This window comes from Artemia franciscana, chromosome 2 (assembly GCF_032884065.1).
Source record: "Artemia franciscana chromosome 2, ASM3288406v1, whole genome shotgun sequence".
Lineage (NCBI taxonomy): Eukaryota > Metazoa > Arthropoda > Branchiopoda > Anostraca > Artemiidae > Artemia > Artemia franciscana.
The window spans coordinates 23,627,010-23,649,122 of NC_088864.1; the positions used below are offsets into that span (position 1 = coordinate 23,627,010).

Genomic DNA, 22,113 nt, shown 5'->3' on the forward strand with positions numbered 1-22,113 from the left:
TACTAATGCTATTGTACTAATTCTTATGTAATAAGTACTGTGCTATTGCTGTTAATATAACTGCTATTCCAACTGGTACTCTTACCATTACTACTCCTGCTACGCGGATATTACAACTATTGTTACTATTATGACTGCTACGACTACTACTTTTACTGACGTTTAGGATATTAAGTTGAAACTTTCAGGGCTTATTGAGCGGGAAATTGAACTAACCAAAAGGCACTCTGTGGATACTGCTACTACTATTGTTATAATTACTACTACTGAGGCTAAAGGTAGGAGGTTGAAACTTTCGGGAAATGTTTAGGGGCATGTTAAACTAAATAAAAACACACTGAAAATAAACATAAATAAAACAACCTGCTTGTACAAGGACGTTGTCAAAAGCACTTATCAGTTGTATTCCAGGAACAGTCTGAGATATTAAGTTTAGACTTCCAAGACATGTTAAGAGAGATTTTGAGCTAGGCAAAATGCGAAATGTGAATACTGTTACAACTACTAACACTGCTACTACAGCAACTACAAAAAGTTCTACTACCACTACAACTGCTAGACTAGACTGCTACAACTAGCACTACTAAAGATAGGAGTATTACAGTGAAACTTTCAGGAAATGTTGAAGAAGACAGTGAACTAAATTGAAATATGCTATATGGATGCAGGTTATTAAAGGTATATTTCTAAAAAGAGCTTAGAGTATTAAGTTGAAACTTTCACTACATGTTAAGGGGTATGTTGAACTATCCAAAAGGTACTTTGTGTATCCTATCCCTACAACTTCTACTACAGCTACTAATTTGAATACGGATTTTTTTTTTCCCATGGACAATTTTATATTGCATGTTCAAGGGTCGGTAAACCTGACAACCTATTTATATGCACAGACAATGGGACATCGAAGAATGTTGTATATTCGCAAGTTTTACGTAGTTAAAAACATATATATATATATATATATATATATATATATATATATATATATATATATATATATATATATATATATATATATATATATATATATATATATATATATACTAGCTGTTGGGGTGGCGCTTCGCGCCACCCCAACACCTAGTTGGTGGGGGCGCTTCGCGCCCCCCCCAAGCCCCCCCGCGCGCGTAAGTCGTTACGCGCCATAATAGTTACGCGCCATTGTAGTTGTGTCCCTATGTCCCACCTGTGAATATAGATATATATATATATATATATATATATATATATATATATATATATATATATATATATATATATATATATATATATATATATATATATATATATAAACTTGCGAATATACAACATTCTTTGCTGTCCCATTGTCTTTGCATATAAATAGATTGTCAGGTTTACCGACTCTTGAACATGCAATATATAATGGTCCATGGGAAAACAATCTGTATTCAGATCTATACCTCATGATTCTAATGATTGCCCTTGAGCTTTGTTGATGGTGATTGCTAATCGACCATTCCCTGTCCCGGTGTCCCGGTCGTCATTTACATCCCCCTGTTTCCCCCGGTGTCCCCGTATTTAGATTTTTAGATTTTTTAGTTTTTTTATTAGTTTTTAGTTTTTTTTTCTTTTTAGTTTTTTTGTAGTTTTTACCTTCTTTTTAGTTTTGTTAATTTTTTTTTTACTTATGTCCTGGTCGTCATTTATACTCCCTGTGTCCCGGTGCTTTGTTGATTGCTAATCGAACATTCCTTTTGTCCTGGTCGCTTTCTCTTTGAGTGTCGTCATTTATTTTTTTCTTTTTTAGTTCTTTTAGTTTTTACCTTTTTTATTTTTTTTTAGTTTTTTAGATGAAAATTTTTTTAGTTTTTTCCTTTTTTTCTTTTTAGTTTTTTATTGGTTTTTACCTTTATGTTAGCTTATTTTTCAGTTTTTTCCTTTTTTTTGGTTTTTTTTTATTTTTTATTTTTTTTAGTTTTTTACCTTTTTTTAGTTTTTTTAGTTTTTTTAGTTTTTTTAGTTTTTTAGCTTTTTTACTTTTTTTATTAGTTTTTAGTTTTTTTGTAGTTTTTGCCTTTTTTTAGTTTTTTCAGTTTTTTTTTAGTTTTTTATTGGTTTTTACCTTTATTTTAGCTTATTTTTCAGTTTTTTCCTTTTTTTTAGTTTTTTTTAGTTTTTAGTTTTTTTAGTTTTTTACCTTTTTTTAGTTTTTTTAGTTTTTTTAGTTTTTTAGCTTTTTTATTTTTTTTATTAGTTTTTAGTTTTTTTTGTAGTTTTTGCCTTTTTTTTAGTTTTTTTAGTTTTTTAGCTTTTTTATTAGTTTTTAGTTTTTTTTTGTAGTTTTTGCCTTTTGTTTGTTTTTTTAGTTTTTTAACTTTTTTATTTTTTTTATTAGTTTTTAGTTTTTTTTGTAGTTTTTGCCTTTTTTTAGTTTTTTCAGTTTTGACGTCACCTGATCCAGTTTTTTCAGGTGACGTCACCTGATCCACGATCCACAGATCCACAGACAACTTATTTTTATATATATAGATAGTTTTTTTTTTTACTTATGTCCTGGTCGTCATTTATACTCCCTGTGTCCCGGTGCTTTGTTGATTGCTAATCGAACATTCCTTTTGTCCTGGTCGCTTTCTCTTTGAGTTGCGTCATTTATTTTTTTCTTTTTTAGTTCTTTTAGTTTTTACCTTTTTTAGTTTTTTTTAGTTTTTTAGATGAAAATTTTTTTTAGTTTTTTCCTTTTTTTCTTTTTAGTTTTTTATTGGTTTTTACCTTTATTTTAGCTTATTTTTCAGTTTTTTCCTTTTTTTTAGTTTTTTTTTATTTTTTATTTTTTTTAGTTTTTTACCTTTTTTTAGTTTTTTTAGTTTTTTAGCTTTTCTACTTTTTTTATTAGTTTTTAGTTTTTTTTGTAGTTTTTGCCTTTTTTTAGTTTTTTCAGTTTTTTTTTTAGTTTTTTATTGGTTTTTACCTTTATTTTAGCTTATTTTTCAGTTTATTCCTTTTTTTTAGTTTTTTTTAGTTTTTAGTTTTTTTAGTTTTTTTAGTTTTTTAGCTTTTTTATTTTTTTTATTAGTTTTTAGTTTTTTTTGTAGTTTTTGCCTTTTTTTAGTTTTTTTAGTTTTTTAGCTTTTTTATTAGTTTTTAGTTTTTTTTGTAGTTTTTGCCTTTTTTTAGTTTTTTTAGTTTTTTAGCTTTTTTATTTTTTTTATTAGTTTTTAGTTTTTTTTGTAGTTTTTGCCTTTTTTTAGTTTTTTCAGTTTTGACGTCACCTGATCCAGTTTTTTCAGGTGACGTCACCTGACACATCCATCCACACATCCACAGACAGACAACTTATTTTTATATATATAGATATATATATAATATATATATATATATATATATATATATATATATATATATATATATATATATATATATATATATATATATATATATATATATATATATATATATATATATATATATATATATATATATATATATATATATATATCTTTCTATATTCACAGGTGGGACACAGGGACACAACTACAATGGCGCGTAACTAATATGGCGCGTAACGACTTACGCGCGCGGGTACCTGAGGATATATAAATGACGACGGGGACACAGAGAATGTTCGATTAGCAATCACCATCAACAAAGCTCAAGGGCAATCATTAGAATAATCAGGTATAGATCTGAATACAGATTTTTTTTTTCCCATGGACAATTTTATGTTTCATGTTCAAGGGTCGGTAAACCTGACAACCTATTTATATGCACAGACAATGGGACATCGAAGAATGTTGTATATTCGCAAATTTTACGTAGTTAAAAACATATATATATATATATATATATATATATATATATATATATATATATATATATATATATATATATATATATATATATATATATATATATATATATATATATATATATATATATATATATATATATACATATATATATATATATTGCGTAACTAATATGGCGCGTAACGACTTACGCGCGCGAGGGGCTTGGGGGGGGTGGTTGCGAAGCGCCCCCACCAACTAGGTGTTGGGGTGGCGCGAAACGCCATCCCAACAGCTAGTCTGTATATATAAAAATAAGTTGTCTGTCTGTCTGTCGAGTGACGTCATTATAAGGATTGAGCTGTATTATAAACTGAAAAAGAAAAAAAAAACTAAAAAAAGGAAAAAAACTGAAAAATAAAGGAGAAAAAGAAAACAAAAAATAAAATCAATATATATAAAATTAAGTTGTTTGTCTGTTTGTCCGCATATGACGTCTAAATTATTTCATCATATACCAATTCAAAAACGAATGTATACAAGCTGAAGTAGCTGAGTTGGTAGAGCGTTATGTTTCAGGTTTTAGGTCCGAGAGGTTCCAGGTTCGAACCTTGGCTTTAGCATTAATACAAAAGAAGAAAAAAAACTAAAAAAGGTAAAAACTACAAAACAAGCTAAAAAGAAAATACTAAAAAACTAAAAAAGCTAAAAAAACGGTGGCGGTGGCGCGAAGCACAACCCCAACAGCTAGTATCTATATCTATCTATATATATAAAAATTAGTTGTTTGTGTGTTATGTCTGTCGAGTGACGTCATGTCATCATGTCGTCATGTCGTCATGTCGTCATGAAGTTAGTTGTCGTCATGTTTGTTATGATGACGATGACGTCATTAAAGGTATTTAAGAAATTCGTTCAAAGACAAATTTTTAATTGTAAGAAGACCGTTGATGGAAAAATGTTTAATTGTAAAATGACTGAAGAACCTACAATGGCAACAGCCGAGGAAGCTGCTCAAAGAGTCTATGCCAAAAAACTTGCTGCTGATAGAGAAAGTTAGAAAAGAAAGCGTGCCGAGGAATCACAAGAACAGCAAGAAAACAGGCTTGCGGCTGATAGAGAAAGTAAGAACAGAAAGCGTGCCGAGGAATCATAAGAGCAACGTGAAAACAGGCTTGCGGCTTCAATAGATAATGCCAGATTAGGAATGTGCAATTTCCGTCAACGAAGGCGTGTCGAGGAACTACCAGAGTAACGCGAAACTAGACTTGCTGTTAAAAGAGAAAGTGAAAAAAGAAGGCGTGCCGAGGAATCACAAGAGCAACGTGAAAACAGGCTTGCGGCTTCAAGAGATAATGCCAAAAGAAAGCGTGCCGAAGAATCAATTTTTACAATTGCACTTCATCAGTGATAGAAATTCTGAATTGAATGCACGTTGCGAAATTTCTCCCGGCGTTGAAAGGACAATCGTTTCCCAATTGCAACATCTTTTCCACGAAAATAATAATTTTGTGTGTCTGTTCAAAACAGCCATCGATTTGATGCATACTGATACGCATAAAATTGTTATTTTTGCTGACAAAACGCCTCCTAGCCAACATGTGCGTAGATACAATGCTCCAACTATCGACGAAGTGGCAATCGTTATGGTCGGTGATCAGTTTTTACCTCGAGATATTATTCTTCATAAGCGAAACGCTCAGTTGGTAAGAATTGCTGAAACTCATTGATGCTACGATGCCCTACAACATCCTATCATTTTTTGGAATGGAGCCGACGGCTATCACTTTAATATTAAATTGATAAATAGATGAATAAGAAATGCAGTGCAATGCATTATTATTCCTATAGACTAATGATTCGGCAGGATGAAGACAATTATATTTTATATCGTTGATATGTATGCAAAAATTGAATCAGAACGTTTGCTATTTATCCGTCTGAATCAGACCAAGCTCCGCTCCGAACAATACATTCATTTGCGAGATGCAGTTGTAAATGACGGTAATACCACAAACGTTGGAGATTAACGATTTTACCTTCGTCATATGCTGGCAGTCCCCATCATATGCATGAATATGCTCAAGATGCTATTGCGTATGTTCGTCTCTATGGTCGTCCAGATTTATTTATTACATTTACATGTAATCAATCTTGGGTCGAGATACAGCAGCTTTTACTTCAAGTACAATCGCGTTTCATAGACATGACATTACGGCCCGTGTCGTCCGGCAAAAGTTGAAATCACTGATAAACTACATAGTAAAACTTGAAGTGTTTGGGTCAGTGCGATGCTGGATGTACTCAGTGGAAAGGCAAAAACGAGGATTGCCAAACGCACATATACTAATCTGGCTAGATTATAAAATTACTTCTAATGAAATTGATGATGTGATTTCCGCTGAAATACCTGATGAAAATATCGATAAGGGGTTATATGATATTGTTGTAAAAAAATATGATACATGGACCTTGCGGTGCACTGAACGAAAATTCACCATGCATAGCCAAAGGAAGGTGCACAAAGCAATATCCTCGACTTTTAGTACCCAACACAATTACTGGCAATGAGGGTTATCCACAATATAGAAGAAGATCTACTGAAGATGGCGGTAAAACAGCAATAATAAAGAAGCGTAACGGTACCACCATCGAAGTAGATGACCAGTGGGTTGTTCCATATTCCCCATTATTATCAAAAACATTTAATGCACACATAAACGTTGAATACTGTAACTCCGTAAAGGCAATCAAATACATATGTAAATACCTCAACAAAGGCAGTGACATGGCAGTTTTTGGCTTGCAGTCCGAAATCAAAGATATCGACAAACCGTACAATATCAGGCTGGAAAATACATAAGCAGTAATGAAGCTGTTTGGCGAATTCTTTCATTTCCGATACATGAATGTAGTCCAGCTGTTGTTCACTTAGCGGTACATTTACAGAATGGTCAACGTGTTTATTTCTCGGAATCCAACGTGCAACAAAGAGCCCTGAATCCATCGGATACAAAGTTAACTGCTTTCTTTTCGCTATGCAAAAATGATTCTTTTGCAAAATAAAACTGCTGTATACTGAAGTGCCTTCGTATTACACGTGGAATACTAAAAATAAAGTATTTGAACATCGAAAACAGGGTAAGTCAGTCGACGGCCAACCTACCATCTTCAAAGATACCACGATCTACACCGTTCACCCCAATCAACACCGTTCACCCCAATCAACATGAATGCTTCTTTCTACGCCTGCTTTTGGTGAATGTACCCGGCCCAACGTCCTTTGAGTATTTGAGAACTGTAAACTGTACTATATATGACACTTACCGTAGTGCATGCCAAGCTCTGAATTATTTGATTAGCAATCACCATCAACAAAGCTCAAGGGCAATCATTAGAATAATGAGTTATAGATCTGAATACGGATTGTTTTACCCATGGACAATTATATGTTGCATGTTCAAGAGTCGGTAAACCTGAAAATCTATTTATATGTACAGACAATGGGACAGCGAAGAACGTTGTATATTCGCAAGTTTTACGTAGTTAAAACATGTATATATATATATATATATATATATATATATATATATATATATATATATATATATATATATATATATATATATCTATATATATAAAAATAAGTTGTCTGTGTGTGGATCTGTGGATCAGGTGACGTCATGTTTGTCCGCATATGACGTCTGAATTATTTCACACTAATACAAAATAAGAAAAAAAACTAAAAAAGGTAAAAACTACAAAAAAAACTAAAAAGAAAAAAAAAAACTAAAAAAGCTAAAAAACTAAAAAAAAACTAAAAAAAGGTAAAAAACTAAAAACTAAAAAAAACTGAAAAAACTAAAAAAAGGCAAAAATTACAAAAAAAAGTAAAAACTAATAAAAAAACTAAAAAATCTAAAAAACTAAAAAAACTAAAAAAACTAAAAAAAGGTAAAAAACTAAAAAAAAACTAAAAACTAAAAAAGAAAAAAACTAAAAAAAGGAAAAGACTGAAAAATAAAAGAGAAAAAGAAAACTAAAAAAATATGAATAAAAATACAAAAAAATAAAAAAGATAAAAACTACAAAAAAACTAAAAAGAAAAAACGAAAAAAAACTAAAAAAGCTAAAAAAATAAAAGAAGCAAAAATCTAAAGAAGGTAAAAACTACAAAAAAAAACAAAATAAAAAAATCTAAAAAAGCTTAAAAACTAAAAAAAAACTAAAAAAAGATAACAAACTGAAAAAAAAACTAAAAAAAGGAAAAAACCATAAAATAAACTAAAAACTAATAAAAAAAAATAAAAAAAGCTAAAAAACTAAAAAAACTAAAAAAAAACTAAAAAAGGTAAAAACTAAAAGAACTAAAAAAGAAAAAAAACTAAAAAAAGGAAAAAACTGAAAAATAAAGGAGAAAAAGAAAACTAAAAAAATATAAATAAAAATAAAAAAACTAAAAAGATAAAAACTTCAAAAAAAACTAAAAAGAAAAAAGAAAAAAACTAAAAAACCTAAAAAAAGGTAAAAACCAATAAAAAAAAACTAAAAACAAAAAAAGGGAAAAAATTAAAAATTTATTTCATCATAAGTTTTCAACTGACGAAATTACAGACCGGGACATCGGGACACAAATGACGACTGGGACACCGGCACATAGGGAATATGAATGACGACACTCAAAGAGAAAGCGACCGGGACAAAAGGAATGTGGCGCGAAGCGCCACCCCAACAGCTAGTATATATATATATAAATAAGTTGTCTGTGTGTGTGTATCGAGTGACGTCATGTTTGTGTGTCAACTGACGTCATGTTTGTCGACTGACGTCATTATAAGGATTGAGCTGTATGCGTCATGAAGTTGTTTGTCGACTGACGTCATGTTTGTCAACTGATGAAATTACATACCGGGACACCGGGACACAAATGACGACCGGGACACGGGGAATATAAATGACGACCGGGAACCTCAAAGAGAAATTACAGACTGGGACACCCGGACACAAATCACGACCGGGACTCAGGGAATATAAATGACGACCGGGAAACAGGGACACAAGAATATAAATGACGACCGGGACACAGGGAATATAAATGACGACCGGGACGCAGGGACACATCATTAGAATAATGAGGTATAGATCTAAATACGGATTGTTTTTCCCATGGACAATTATATGTTGCATGTTCAAGAGTCAGTAAACCTTACAATCTATTTATATGCAACATATATATGTATATATATATATATATATATATATATATATATATATATATATATATATATATATATATATATATATATATATATATATATATATATATATATATATATATATATATATATATATATATATATATATATATATATATATACATATATATATATATTTATATATATATATATATATTCACAGGTGGGACACAGGGACACAACTACAATGGCGCGTAATTAATATGGTGCGTAACGACTTACGCGCGCGGGGGGTCTTGGGGGGTGCGAAGCGCCCCACCAACAGCTAATATATATATATATATATATATATATATATATATATATATATATATATATATATATATATATATATATATATATATATTCGCAGGTGGGACACAGGGACACAACTACAATGGCGCGTAACTAATATGGCACGTAACGACTTACGCGCGGGGGGGGGGGTTGGGGGGGGGGGGACTTTGCACCCCCCTCCCAGGTTTCATTCTTTCATTTCAGTGGGGTTTCATTCATTATTTCCTCCCATGAAATTCTCCATTCTCTTAAGCCTTTTCCCCCTTAATGTATTCCCAAGCTACTCGAGGATATACTGTTTGTCATTTGGCCTATCATCTGGAAACACAACCTAGCCGCCTAATCTTTCTTTCACTATAAGTCTAGATAGTGGGATCAATCAATTTAAATGTGGTATTATAAGTTAATATAGCTTGAAGAAAGTAATTGAAACAAAAAAACTTTTAAAAAAAACTTTTTACATCCTGACCAATGGTTTGCGTCGCGAAGGTACCGATCTCCTGATTAACTGCCTTCGGCTGTGAGTGCAATGCGTGGTTGGGAGCAAATCATCTGACACTTCCGAGTTTTTCACCCAGATTCTCCAGATACCAATTTAGAACTGAATCGACTCTGCCTGAGCTTACGGAGTCACACCGTTGACTCCCGTCCTAAATCAAATAATCAGCGACACCAAGACTCGACTCCCTTTCCTCAGGATTTCAAGTCTGGAGTGCTAACCACTCGGCTAGGACGGCTCAAGTAACTGACATTGACTTCATTTCTACTCGTTTTAGGGTTTAATACGACTTACTACTTTTTTTGAAAAAATCTGTTTTTGGAGGATATCTTTTGCTATACAGGAAAACCACATCTAAACGATAACACTGACAATCTTATCAAAACAATGCTGGAAAAAATTTAGAAAATTGTAAAGCCTCTATTTTCGAGTCATGACCTACCTACTTTCCTTATTTTTCTGAGATCAATCGTTCTGGAATTGACGTGCCAGAAAATCAAGGAACGGCTCGAAAGAATTGCAACATCACAGAAAAAGGGTCCAGAGACACCTTCCTAAAATAATGCAAAATAACATAATTGTGTCAAAAACAAATAAATGAAACAATATGAACTTTTGAAATCCATTTCAATTTGAGTATCCTACACGACGCAAGACAGCGGGCAATGATACTCGAGGGGGATCTGTCTCACTTGAACACAAAATAAATGTAATTACAGCTTAAAAATTGGTAAACTTTGATTGTATGGTAGCAACTTTCAAGAATGTTTTTTTTTCATTCTACTTACGGAAAGTGTCTGCGGGACCAGGAACCTTCATGTGGAATCTATGGATCCTGAACCCTAAATTGGTTACAAAAGTCTTACAGGAAAATAAGTAAATTAAGCTTCGTAAATATATATTTTTTAAATTTTATCCTCCTCATCTGCTTGCAAAATATTCTTGAGCCCCCCCCCCTGAGACCGATCTATGTATACCTATGACTATGGCTATTGCTGCAAAATAAAAGATATTACACCTTATCAAAGCAACAATAAATTTTTACTCTTTGCCTTTTTACTGCCTCTTTTCCTGAGCTTCTTATATTATTTTCCTAACTTAGTTGTTTCTTTTATTTTGGCCATTGCCGTCTACAACCTGGTTTGGCTTTCTGGCAGGTTATTTAGTTGTGGTTTCAGACACAGAGTGAATTTGTGTCCATGAAAAAAATAAATGCTTGGAATGAAATATTAGAAACGCAAGGAAACGAAGGTTTTATACAAACAGACACTACAGAAAACAAAACTAAAAAACACTGGTTAAAAGAGACTATTTAAAAAAAAAAAAAAATGTCGTCCGGCCTGATTAGAGCAAATATTTGTGTTGATTGATTTACAAAATGTTTTCGGGACATGAGTTTATCTACTATCTGTGCTAAAAAATGAAATTCTTTCGCAGTTCATCTATTATATGGGTTAAAAACGGGAGGCAAACAAAAGATATCAAGAAAGAACAAACCGAACCAGCATTTTCACTTCATTTAAAGAATTTTATATTTTGAAGAAAAATTGCATAGTGAAACTAACTATCAATTAATTGAAAACAAAAATCAAGAATACGCATCAGAAGAAGAATACGCATCAGAAAGATATCAGAAGAATACGCATCAGAAAGATAATACGCATCAGAAGAAGAAGAAGAAGAAGGCCGCTTAGCAAGATGCTAAGCGGCCTATTACATACAGCCAAAGGATTTTTCCAATTAGGGGAATGTAATACCTACTCTCTTTAAGCAAGCAATAAATGTTTATTTATTTATGCACGAGCTTTATCTCGAATGTGGTTCCATATTTCTTCGAGAAATATAATAGCTTTATAATAACAAATAATAATATTATTATTTGTTATAATATTTTTTGTTATAATTTTTTTATAATTATTTTTTTTATTATAAGTTAATATAATAACAAAAATAACTTTTTTTGAAAGTTATCATCCTGGGATTTTCTGGTCTGAAAAGCAATGTTCTGCTCTTTGCTCATATTTATGAGCATATTTCAAGAGCGTTAATTATATTATTTCCACCCCAGGAGTGGTCGTATCGTTTTAGTATCTATGACGCATGCAAAATTGCAAAAGAAACATAAGAAACATAATGCCTAGAGGACAAAAACGTGAATTAACAAGATCTAAGAGCTCATATGGCACTTGTGACGAGGCAAGAAGAGCTACGAGCCAAGAGCTCATATGGTATGAGCTCTAACACAATTCTAAAAATCAATAGATTGATTTAAAAGGAAAGTCAGAGGCTTAATGCCGGTCAGGATTTAAAATAAGAGCTCTGAGTCACGATGTCCTTCTAAATATCAAAATTCATTAAGATCCGATCACCCACTCGTAAGTTATAAATACTTAATTTTTTCTAATTTTCTTCTGCCTTTAGCCCCCCAGATGGTCGAATCTAGGAAAACGACTTTATCAAGTCAGTTTGTACAGCTCCCTGACACGCTTGCCAATTTTCATCGTCCTAGCACGTCCAGAAACACCAAACTCGCTAAATCACTGAACCCCTCCCCCCAACTCCCCCAAAGAGAGCGAATCCAGTACGGTTACGTCAATCACGTATCAAGAACATTTGCTTATTCTATCCACCAAGCTTCATCCCGATTCCTCCACTCCAAGTGTCTTCCAAAATTCCCCTCCCCAACTCCCCCCAATGTCAAAAGACCTGGTCGGGATTTGAAATAAGAGCTCTGAGACATGAAATAATTTGACAATATCAAATTTCATTAAGATCTAGTCACCCTTTCATAAGTTACAAACACCTCAATTTTCAAAATTACCCCCCCCCCCAACTCCGCCAAAGAGAGCATATCTGGTCCGGTTATGTCAGTCGCGTATCTTAGACAGGTTTTTATTCTTCCCATCCAGTTTCATCCTGATCTCTCCGCTTTAAGTATTTTCTAAGATTTGTGGTCCCCCCCCACTGCCCCCCTCAATGACGCTGGATGCGGTTGAGATTTAAAATAAGAGATCTGAGTTACGAGGCCCTTCTAAATATGAGGTTTCATGAAGATCCGATCACTCCTTCGTAAGTTAAAAATGCGTCATTTTTTTATAATTTTTCATAATTAACCCCCCCCCCTCCCCCAATAGAGCAGATCCGTTCCAATTATGTAAATCACGTATTGAAGACTTCTGCTTATTTTTCCCACCAGTTTTCATCCTGATCCCTCCAATCTAAGCGTTTTCCATGATTTTAGGTTCCCCCACCCCAAACTCCCCCCAGTGTCACCAGATCCGTTCGGGATTTAAAATAAGAGCTTTGAGACACGATATCCTTCTAAATATTAAATTTCGTTGAGATCCGATCACCCATTCGTAAGTTAAAAGTACCTCATTGTTTCTAATTTTTCAGAATTAACCCATCCCCTCCCAACTACCCCAGAGAGAGCGGACCCGTTCCGGTTATGTCAATCGTGTATCTAGGACTTGTGCTTATTTTTCCCACCAAGTTTCATCCTGATCCCTCCACTCTAAGTGTTTTCCAAGATTTTAGGTTTCTCCCTCCCAACTCCCCCCCTATGTCACCAGATCCGGTCGAGATTTAAAACAAGAGCTCTGAGACACGATATCCTTTAAAATATCAAATTTCATTTAGATCCAATCACCTGTTCGTAAGTTAAATATGCCTCATTTTTTCTAATTTTTCAGAATACCCCCCCCCCAACTACCCCAGAGAGAGGGGATCCGTTCTGGTTCTGTCAATCATGTATCTAGGACTTGTGCTTATTTTCCCCATCAAGTTTCATCCCGATCCCTCCACTCTAAGTGTTTTCCAAGATTTTAGGTTTCCCCCTCCCAACTCCCCCCAGTGTCACCAGGTCCGGTCGGGATTTAAAATAAGAGCTCTGAGACACGATATTTTTCTAAATATCAAGTTTCATTGAGACCCGATTACCCGTTCGTAAGTTAAAAAGCCTCATTTTTTCTAATTTTTCAGAATCACATTGCTATATGTCACTTGGTTAATACAAAGTGCCATAAAAATTGATCAAAATGAGCGAATTGGACCATCAAATGAGGCAAAGAGGATGACCCGAGAAATGTAAATTCACAATGGGTAAAAATGAACAAACTCGACCACGAAATGTGACAAGACCAATCCGAGCATCTAAGATAAAAGGCATTGAAAAAAATGTCTGAAGGAATGATAAACGAAAATGAAAAACAAAAAATATGCGGTCAGAATACATGCAACAATTGCAAAGTTTCAAAAACGAAAGTGAAGAACAAAGAAATATGCGGTTAGAAGTTAAGCGAGAGCGACAATCATAAGGAGCCAAAAACAAAAGAGAAAATCAAAGAAATATGCGGCTAGAAGATTAGTGGCACCGAGAATTACAACAATTCGAAAGTGGCAGTGAAGAATAAAAAATGAGCTGCTACAAGGCATGCGACAACGAGGATCAGAACGAATCAAAAATAAAAGAGAAGAACAAAGAAATATGCGGCTAGATGATATGCGACACCGACTATCACAACGAATAAAAAACGGAAGTGACACCTCATGACTTAAAACTAAAGAATAACGTCATAATTATGGCGATGTGTAATTAGAGAATCAAACATATAGAAGTTTGCCGTGAAAGTGAAGAAAAGAGAAATACGCTTACAAGACATACGACAAAAAGGATCAGAACGTATCGAAATTGAAACCGGAGAACGACGAAATATGCATATAGATCACAACGTGCCGAAAATGAAAGTGAACAACGAATAATCATGCGGTAAGAAGGTATACAAAAGCGAGTATCACAACGATTCAAAAATGAGAGTGAAGAATAAAGAAATATTAGGTTAGAAGAGCTACGCTGTCTCAATCTTCGACGCGAACAAACTATGGCACAAAACCCAGAACAAACCTGCAAAGATTGCAGAAACTACACAAACGTTAATTAAAATCCATTGGGACCCTTCAACGCTGTATTTATTCACTGTGGAGCCCTCCATTTTCCTGAGGAATGAGTGGAAACAAAGGTGATTCAGTTGGAGAGTGTTTCTTGCTTGGTCGAATTGCATTGCCACCTCCATAATTTCTAAATGAATTTCTTTACCTTTTATTAAGACCTCACTTGCTCGCTAATTATTTATACAAACAAATCTGAAACTTGAAATCATGTTTCGCTTTAGGTTCATTCAGCGTAGGCAATGATCAAACCATCTATAGTCGTAATGTTTTCAGATTCAAAGTAACTGACACATATATCACAAAATCACTTGAGCGGCACATCCATCACAAGCCCCTAAAGGGGATGTTGAACCACCTTGATATGGCCAAATGTACTTTTCAACCACGACGAAGCTATTAAGAACCCCTTGCACATCCTTTAAATTATAGGATCTCTCGTAACCCAGGACATCTCTTGAAAGAAATATTACGAGGCATAAACAGCTATACCAAAAATTACATGAAAATGCAACAGATGGAGAATGACTTCAATCAACGTGCTGCTTCACTTGGACAACAGCCTCGGTTAGAAGACAAGCGACAATGAGAATCAATATGTACAAGCCTGCCGCGTTGCGGGACCGGGGACCGGCGATGAAGCCGCCAATCTCCCGGTACCGTTATATAATATACTTTATATCACAGGATCTTAAGCCCCAGTACCGTAAATACTTGCACAAATCTTGGAAGTATGAGTTTCCCATCCATCTCCTCCCCTGTTATTTAAGATAACAGGTAGCCTGCTGTGTACAGTGATATGACTTTAGACAAGTCTTGTGTTGCGCTTGATAATCGATACTGACTGATATTAAGTGTTAATAAAAAAGTTCTTTCCTGAGGGAAGTAAAACACGGAATCAAAACTGAAAGCGAAAATAGATTATTTCGTCTCAGCCTATGCAAGATATTTTCCACTGTCTTCTGTCTCCCTCTGACTCAAGAGGGAGTTAGAAGATTTATGTCTGTTTTGTATAATTGAGTAAAACTATCGCTTTGCTGAAGCTATTCCTACTTTTGTTAACAACTCCCTACGGCACCAACTGCCAGAAGCCAACACAATTGCGAACGCTCCTCTTCCAGCCAGTGTTAGGATGTCCGATCAGCGTTAGGACTAAAGACTAACATCAGGATTTTACATGAAAGCTTGGAATTTTTCGTACTATGGGCATAAGTAAATGTTTTTGGAGTTTATGTTAGGTTTTTTTAGTTCTTTATTTTAAATTAATTATAAAAAAAATCTCTCCTAAAGACTTTTTTTGTAAATTAGTTGTTGTCCATTTTTGATCGCCAAAGTCTTATTATTAAAAAAAGAAAATTCCTCCAGTTTTCTGGTTTTTGGTTAAAGAACTAATATTTTGGATTTTCATTTAAAGACTGAAGTTTCATAAAGTGATCAGAGCGTTCTATCTGATTTCATTTAAAAGAACTATTGTATAAATGTCTTTCAATTTGAAACAAAGGTTTTGATTGGTTACTGAACTAAGATTTTTAGTCAACAGTAACTTATAGATAATATACCCGAGAGAATTTCTCTGAGAAAAGGTTCAAAAGATTACGTACCAATGAAAATAGAATAAAAGAATAAATATGAAGCAGATGAATGACTTAGGAAATGAAGAGAAGAATGCTCTCTTTACTTTTGACACTAAACTCTTTTTTTATTCTGAAAAAAGTATTAGCGAGGTTTGGTTTGAAAAGTGGTCATTCTAAAAACTTGGATGCACATAATAACTTTTAATTCAGTTTCATATCCTTTTCAGAACTCCTGGAAGTTTAAACTTAATGCGCTACCCGTTCTTGAACTATTTCACCTACGCTCTTTGTGCAACCTGGATTTAAATACATGTCTTACGATTTATTTAAATACTCCTCCCAGTGGTCCCTGAAAATTTTGACTTAATACCACTCCCGTTCCGGAGATATTGCACATGACATTTAACAGCATGGATCCAAATACTACATTATGTTTAACGTTTATCACAACACCACCTTCAATATTCCTTGAGAGTTTCAACTAAGTATCATCAGCCGTCCATTGGATATTGCAAATGTGCCCTTTTGAGAAGTGAGATGAATATAGTGTCTCTTGACCAAGGTCATCATACCTCTCTGAAACTTTCAACTTAATGCACTTCACTGCTCCAACAATATTGCAGACTTTTTATTTTGACACACTGGATGCTAATGCTGTTTTTTGGCTTCATTTCTACGCCTTTCCTGAGATATTGCAGATACTTCCTTTTGACAACCGAGATGCCCATAATCACAGTCAAAATAGGAGAAGCAGTAGTAGTGCCAGGTGTAGTCGCAATCGTAAGTACCAGCAGTTGCAGTCGTTAGTAGTTTCAGTAATACACTTAGCTATTTCTTGTAGCTTCTTTGAATCCACCTATGATGAAACATTCCCCCATTTCCCAATAATAAATTATATACATAAACAAGGGTAAATTGGATGAACTATAACCCCAGTCCTAAGGACTACTGGGGGGTGGATAATGCAATTTACAGATGCATTGTTATTGGACATTTTAACTGCTCGTTTTGTACTTTATTAGTGTTTTCATTGAGTTCAATATACCCCTAAATACTCTCCAAAATTACACTTCAATACCCTTAGCATTCTCGGACACACACAAGATCAAATACCGCCTCTCTTCCAATGATAATTCCTGCATCTTAAATTTGGGCAAATTGCATAATTTATATTTATATTGCTTGCACCGATTACTGTGGGGATTATAGCATCCTTAAAGGTATAAAAGTTACACCTTTTGAATATTTTGACCAAAATGACTGTTCAAAATTTCTACCAGTGTTCAGGGAGCATCTAATAAAGACGAGGGGGGCGGATGCCCTCCGGCCATTCTTCAACACTCCCCTCAACATACCCTAAATTTTTCAACTTTACACACTAATATACTTTATACTCTGATTTAATAAAAATGAAAATTAAATAAACTTTTAATGTACCAAAAATAAAACTGATATTCAATTCAAACTCAAAACGAACAGAAATTACTAGATATAAGAACTGAAAAATCGTCCCCCTTGTGCCCCAATTATAGCTTGAGTATCATTCGCACTTTATTGAAAGCAATACATATTTTCAAAAATTTAGTATATGATTTAAAGTATTCATTCTTAAAGTTTAATTTAGGCACCATTGCTCTATACTTTTAAATAAACTAGAACGAAAAAGAACAATTTAGATATAAAACCGTTTTTTTAACATGTATATTTTCTTTCACGTTATCTTAATTGTTAATGGAATTTTATTTTTCATTTATTATAATTTTATTTAACAATTAATTTTAAAATAGTTTTTTTTTTTATTTGTTATAACATCAATAAAAACGCAACAAAGAAAAGCAATGTCCCATGGTTAATCAAGAGTCAACAACAACAAAAATGGTACTTTCCTTCGCTTTTCTTTCGTTTTACAAATCCTAAACTGTATGTCATTGAAAATAATATGTATTTTGAACAGTTTAGTTTTGGGCCATATAAAGGATTTTTTTTCTAAGAAGGGGGCATGATGTTTTCGTGGGCATGTTTACAAAAAAACACTTTCCAAAACGCATCAAAATTTGTGTATATGCATTTTCGTTGTTATTTTTACGAGTCAGACTTAACTATGGAAGGAGGGCCTCGCCTCGCTCGCTCGAAATCACTTTAAATATATGTTGCTTTCAGCAAAGTGCGAATAGTACTCGTGCTAAAATTCGAGATAAGGGAAATAACTTCCCAGGTCATATATCTCGGAATTTCTATTTGTTTTGTGTGAGTCGAATATCAATGTTATATTTCCTACATTATAAGTTCATTATTGATTTCATTTTTATTAAGTCTGATATCTGTTTCTATTAGCTTTGACATCTGTCTTTTAATATATCTTTTCTTACCTACAATTGGGATATAGGGAGGCAATTTCTCACTTCATATCAAGGAGGCCGACATCTATTAATTTTTGTTCCTTTTGAGTTGAATATCCTAATTTCATTATTGGTTTCATTTTTTATAAAATCTAATATCTGTTTCTTTTAACTTTTAGCTCATCGTTCATTATAATTTCTGTTATTTACTTTTTTACTCTGCTCTTGACGTAACTTCGTTCTTTACGTTTGTCAAAAGAAATTTATTTTTTGAATTTAATCTCTGTTCATTTTTAGTTCGTTTTTGTAAAAATGAAAAAACTTAAGAATAGAAAAAATAAAAACTTATATGGTCCTTTTATATTAACCCCTTTATAGGTGGCAGTGACCCTTTTATAATTTCCAGTCAGTAAAACAAAAGTAATTTTTGCAATCATGTTAAACATACTTCATTCTAGATTTATCTTTACATTGAAATCAAGTTTCACTAAACTCCTTGACCTGAGTTTGCACGAAATCCTGCACATAGTGTATTTTGATTTAGTTCAAGTTTCCCCTCTACATTCTCTCAGATTTTCACCTTTATACCCTTAATATTAATAGTACTAGTTTCCTAGTTGTAGTGGTTATAGTGGGAGCATTAATAGAAGCAGTAGTGTCATATTAGTAGTAATAATATCAGTAGCAACAGTAGTATTAATAGCAGTAACAGCATGAACATGTTGCCTTTTGGCCAGTTGAACATTCCTCTCACGATGCCCTAAAAATTTCAGCCTAATGTGGTAAGCCGCTCCAAAGATATTGCTGATTCGCCCTTGCGACATTCTGTATGCACATACTATGTTCTGATTTAGTTCAACTTTAACCCTAATATTTCCTAGAATTTCAATCTTCTCAGCCTTGGCAGTATTCGCTACAGAAGCTGTAGTTGTAGTGGTAGTAGTGGTAGTAGTAGCAGTAGCAGTGGTAGAAGTAGTTGTTGTTGTTGTTGTAGCAGTAATAGCAGTAGTAAAAGTAGTAGCAGCTGCAGTAGTACTAGCAGCAGTAATAGTAGCAACGTGCAAATATTGCCCCTTAAGCATTCTCTGAAAATTCAACTTAATACCCTAATCCATTCCTGAGATAAACCCTTTCGACAATCTGCTTCACAGAGTGTGTTTTTATTTAGTTCAAAGATTCCCTCTGTATTCTCTCAAACTTTTACCTTCATACCCTTAGTCTTAATGGTACTAGCAACTAGTATCACAGTAGTAGTGCCAATAGTAGCAGCATTAGTAGCAGTAGCAGTGTTGTATTAGTAGTAGTAGTAGTAGTACCAGTAGTAGCAGCGGTATTAATTACAGTAGTAGTAATAGAACTAGCAGCAGTATTAAAAGCATTAGTAGTATGCATATGTTGCCTTTCGGTTAGTTGTACATCCCCTCATGATGTCCTGGAAGTTTCAGCTTGATATGGTAAGCTGTTCCAAAGATATTACTGGTAAGTCATGTTGACCATTCGTATCCAGGTAGCATGTTTTGATTCAGTTGAACTTTTCCCACAACATTTCCTCAAATTTTCATTTCAGTATCCTCAGCCTTGGAAGTACCACTACAGAAGTATTAGTTATAGTGGTTGTAGTGATATAGTGGTACCATTATTACTACTACTAGCAGAAGCAGTAATGTTAGCTGGAGTATGAGTGGTAGTTATAGTAGTATAAGTAGTAGTAGTATCGTCTCAATATTGCTTTTTTAGTCTCGGTCATCTACCTTATCATCCTGAAAGTTCTGAATACTTAGTCATTCCTCCCATATGTACATAACGTGTTTTGATTAAGTTCAGCACTCCCCTCAACATTCTCTCAGGAGCTTACTGGAAAGCCCTTCGTCTTTTTGGAAAGTAAAGGTCGAGCATACCTAGCTTTTTCAATAACATATACTATATTTAAACAATGGACGAGTTAACTAACTTTCAGCCTTTGCCCAAAGGGCTCTGAGGGGGACATCCCCAAAGCCATAATTACTGTATCTTTCAACTATGTTGACTCGAACGGCTATCTTAATATTTTAATTGGATTTATTTGGAGAAATGTTCAGCATAGGAGGAGGAGGTCTGATTGTCCTCCAATCACTTTTGACTCTTAAAAGGGTACAAAAACTTTCAATTTCTTATCGAATGCGCTCCTTTCGAAGTTTCTACGACAGCTCCTTCTATGCGAAGTGCCTTGGCGAGAAAAACTAAAATAGTAAACTGTACCCACTTCACTATTCACTTAGGCAGTGCAATAGGCCTTTTTCAATGTTTCGATCAGCACTAAGTGGAGGGGGCACGTAAAAGGACAAGGGAGTAGGGAGTAGCTATTTTCCCTTCGACTAGTCTTCAAAATACCATTTAACATACAACAAGAGTTTAAACTTAGTACCCTTATCTGTCCCTTGAATATTACTGATAGGCTACGCTCTGTTGGAAACTATCATGGACATAGGTTCTTTTGATCTCTACGTATTCTTAAACATTCTTCTGATGCCCTAAGCCTTTTTAGAAACCCAGGATTAAACCTAACCCCCTTTTCCAATAAAACGAATTACACGTAAGCAAAGGGCAACTCCTAAAACCTAAAGCTCTTGCCCCGGGGCCTTTAGGTGTTTACAATCACGCAACTTCCTTATTATCAATCAGGCAACTGATATTACTACAATCAGGACTCGAGGAAAACTACAAATTTCACTGTTTTCTCTATTTTATAAATCAATATCTTCATAAAATGAATAGTATTTTAAAAAATCTTGCAGAACACCACCTGAGATCCAATTAAAATATAATTTTACCGTGACTAGTTGATTAGGACAACGGAAGTGGAATCGATGTTCTACTGCTTTTCAGTTGATATTTGTGAGAATTGTTACTAGCCGATCCTATAACACAGCTATGCTTTCAATTGGATAAAATTAAATAAAAAAACAAGCTTTTTTAACTGCACGTAAGGAGCGACATTAAAACTTAAAACAAACATAAATTATTCCGTATACGAAAGGGGTTGTCCCATCCGCAACGCCTCGCTCTTTACGATAAAGTTTGACTCTGTCAAACCTCTACTTTTTAAAATAATAAAAAAAAGTTTAGCGTAAAGAGCGAGGCGTTGCAGATGGGACAAACCCTTTCATATACGGAATAGTTTCTGTTTGTTTTAAGTTTTAATGTCGCTCGTTACTTGCAGTTAAAAAAATTCTTTTTTTTTGTTTTGTTTAATTTCTGGACGTTTTTGAATTAACAAATGTTTAGATTTGGCTCACCGCACATGAATAATTAAAACGAAATTTGCATATTATTTTTTTTTTTGCTAAATGGCTTTCTCATAGTTTTGGTCGGACGATTTTGATAAAAAAAAGGGTGGTGGAGGAGGCCTATTTTCCCTCCAATTTTTGTTTACTTAAAAATAGAACTAGATTTTTTTATTTTTTGTACGAACGTTTTTGTAAGTAATAAACATACGTA

At 33.7% G+C, this 22,113-nt stretch overlaps 1 protein-coding gene across 3 annotated transcripts in view; it reads right to left on the reverse strand.

The window, feature by feature from the left end:
- Nucleotides 1-22,113, reverse strand: part of LOC136039045 (uncharacterized) — a 143,859-nt gene that overhangs the window by 98,085 nt on the left and 23,661 nt on the right. For all 3 annotated transcript variants that reach the window (XM_065722551.1, XM_065722541.1, XM_065722544.1), the window contains exon 3: nt 10,219-10,330. In XM_065722551.1, coding sequence (XP_065578623.1) covers nt 10,219-10,330 — 112 coding nt within the window. The remainder of the gene's footprint in view (nt 1-10,218; nt 10,331-22,113) is intronic.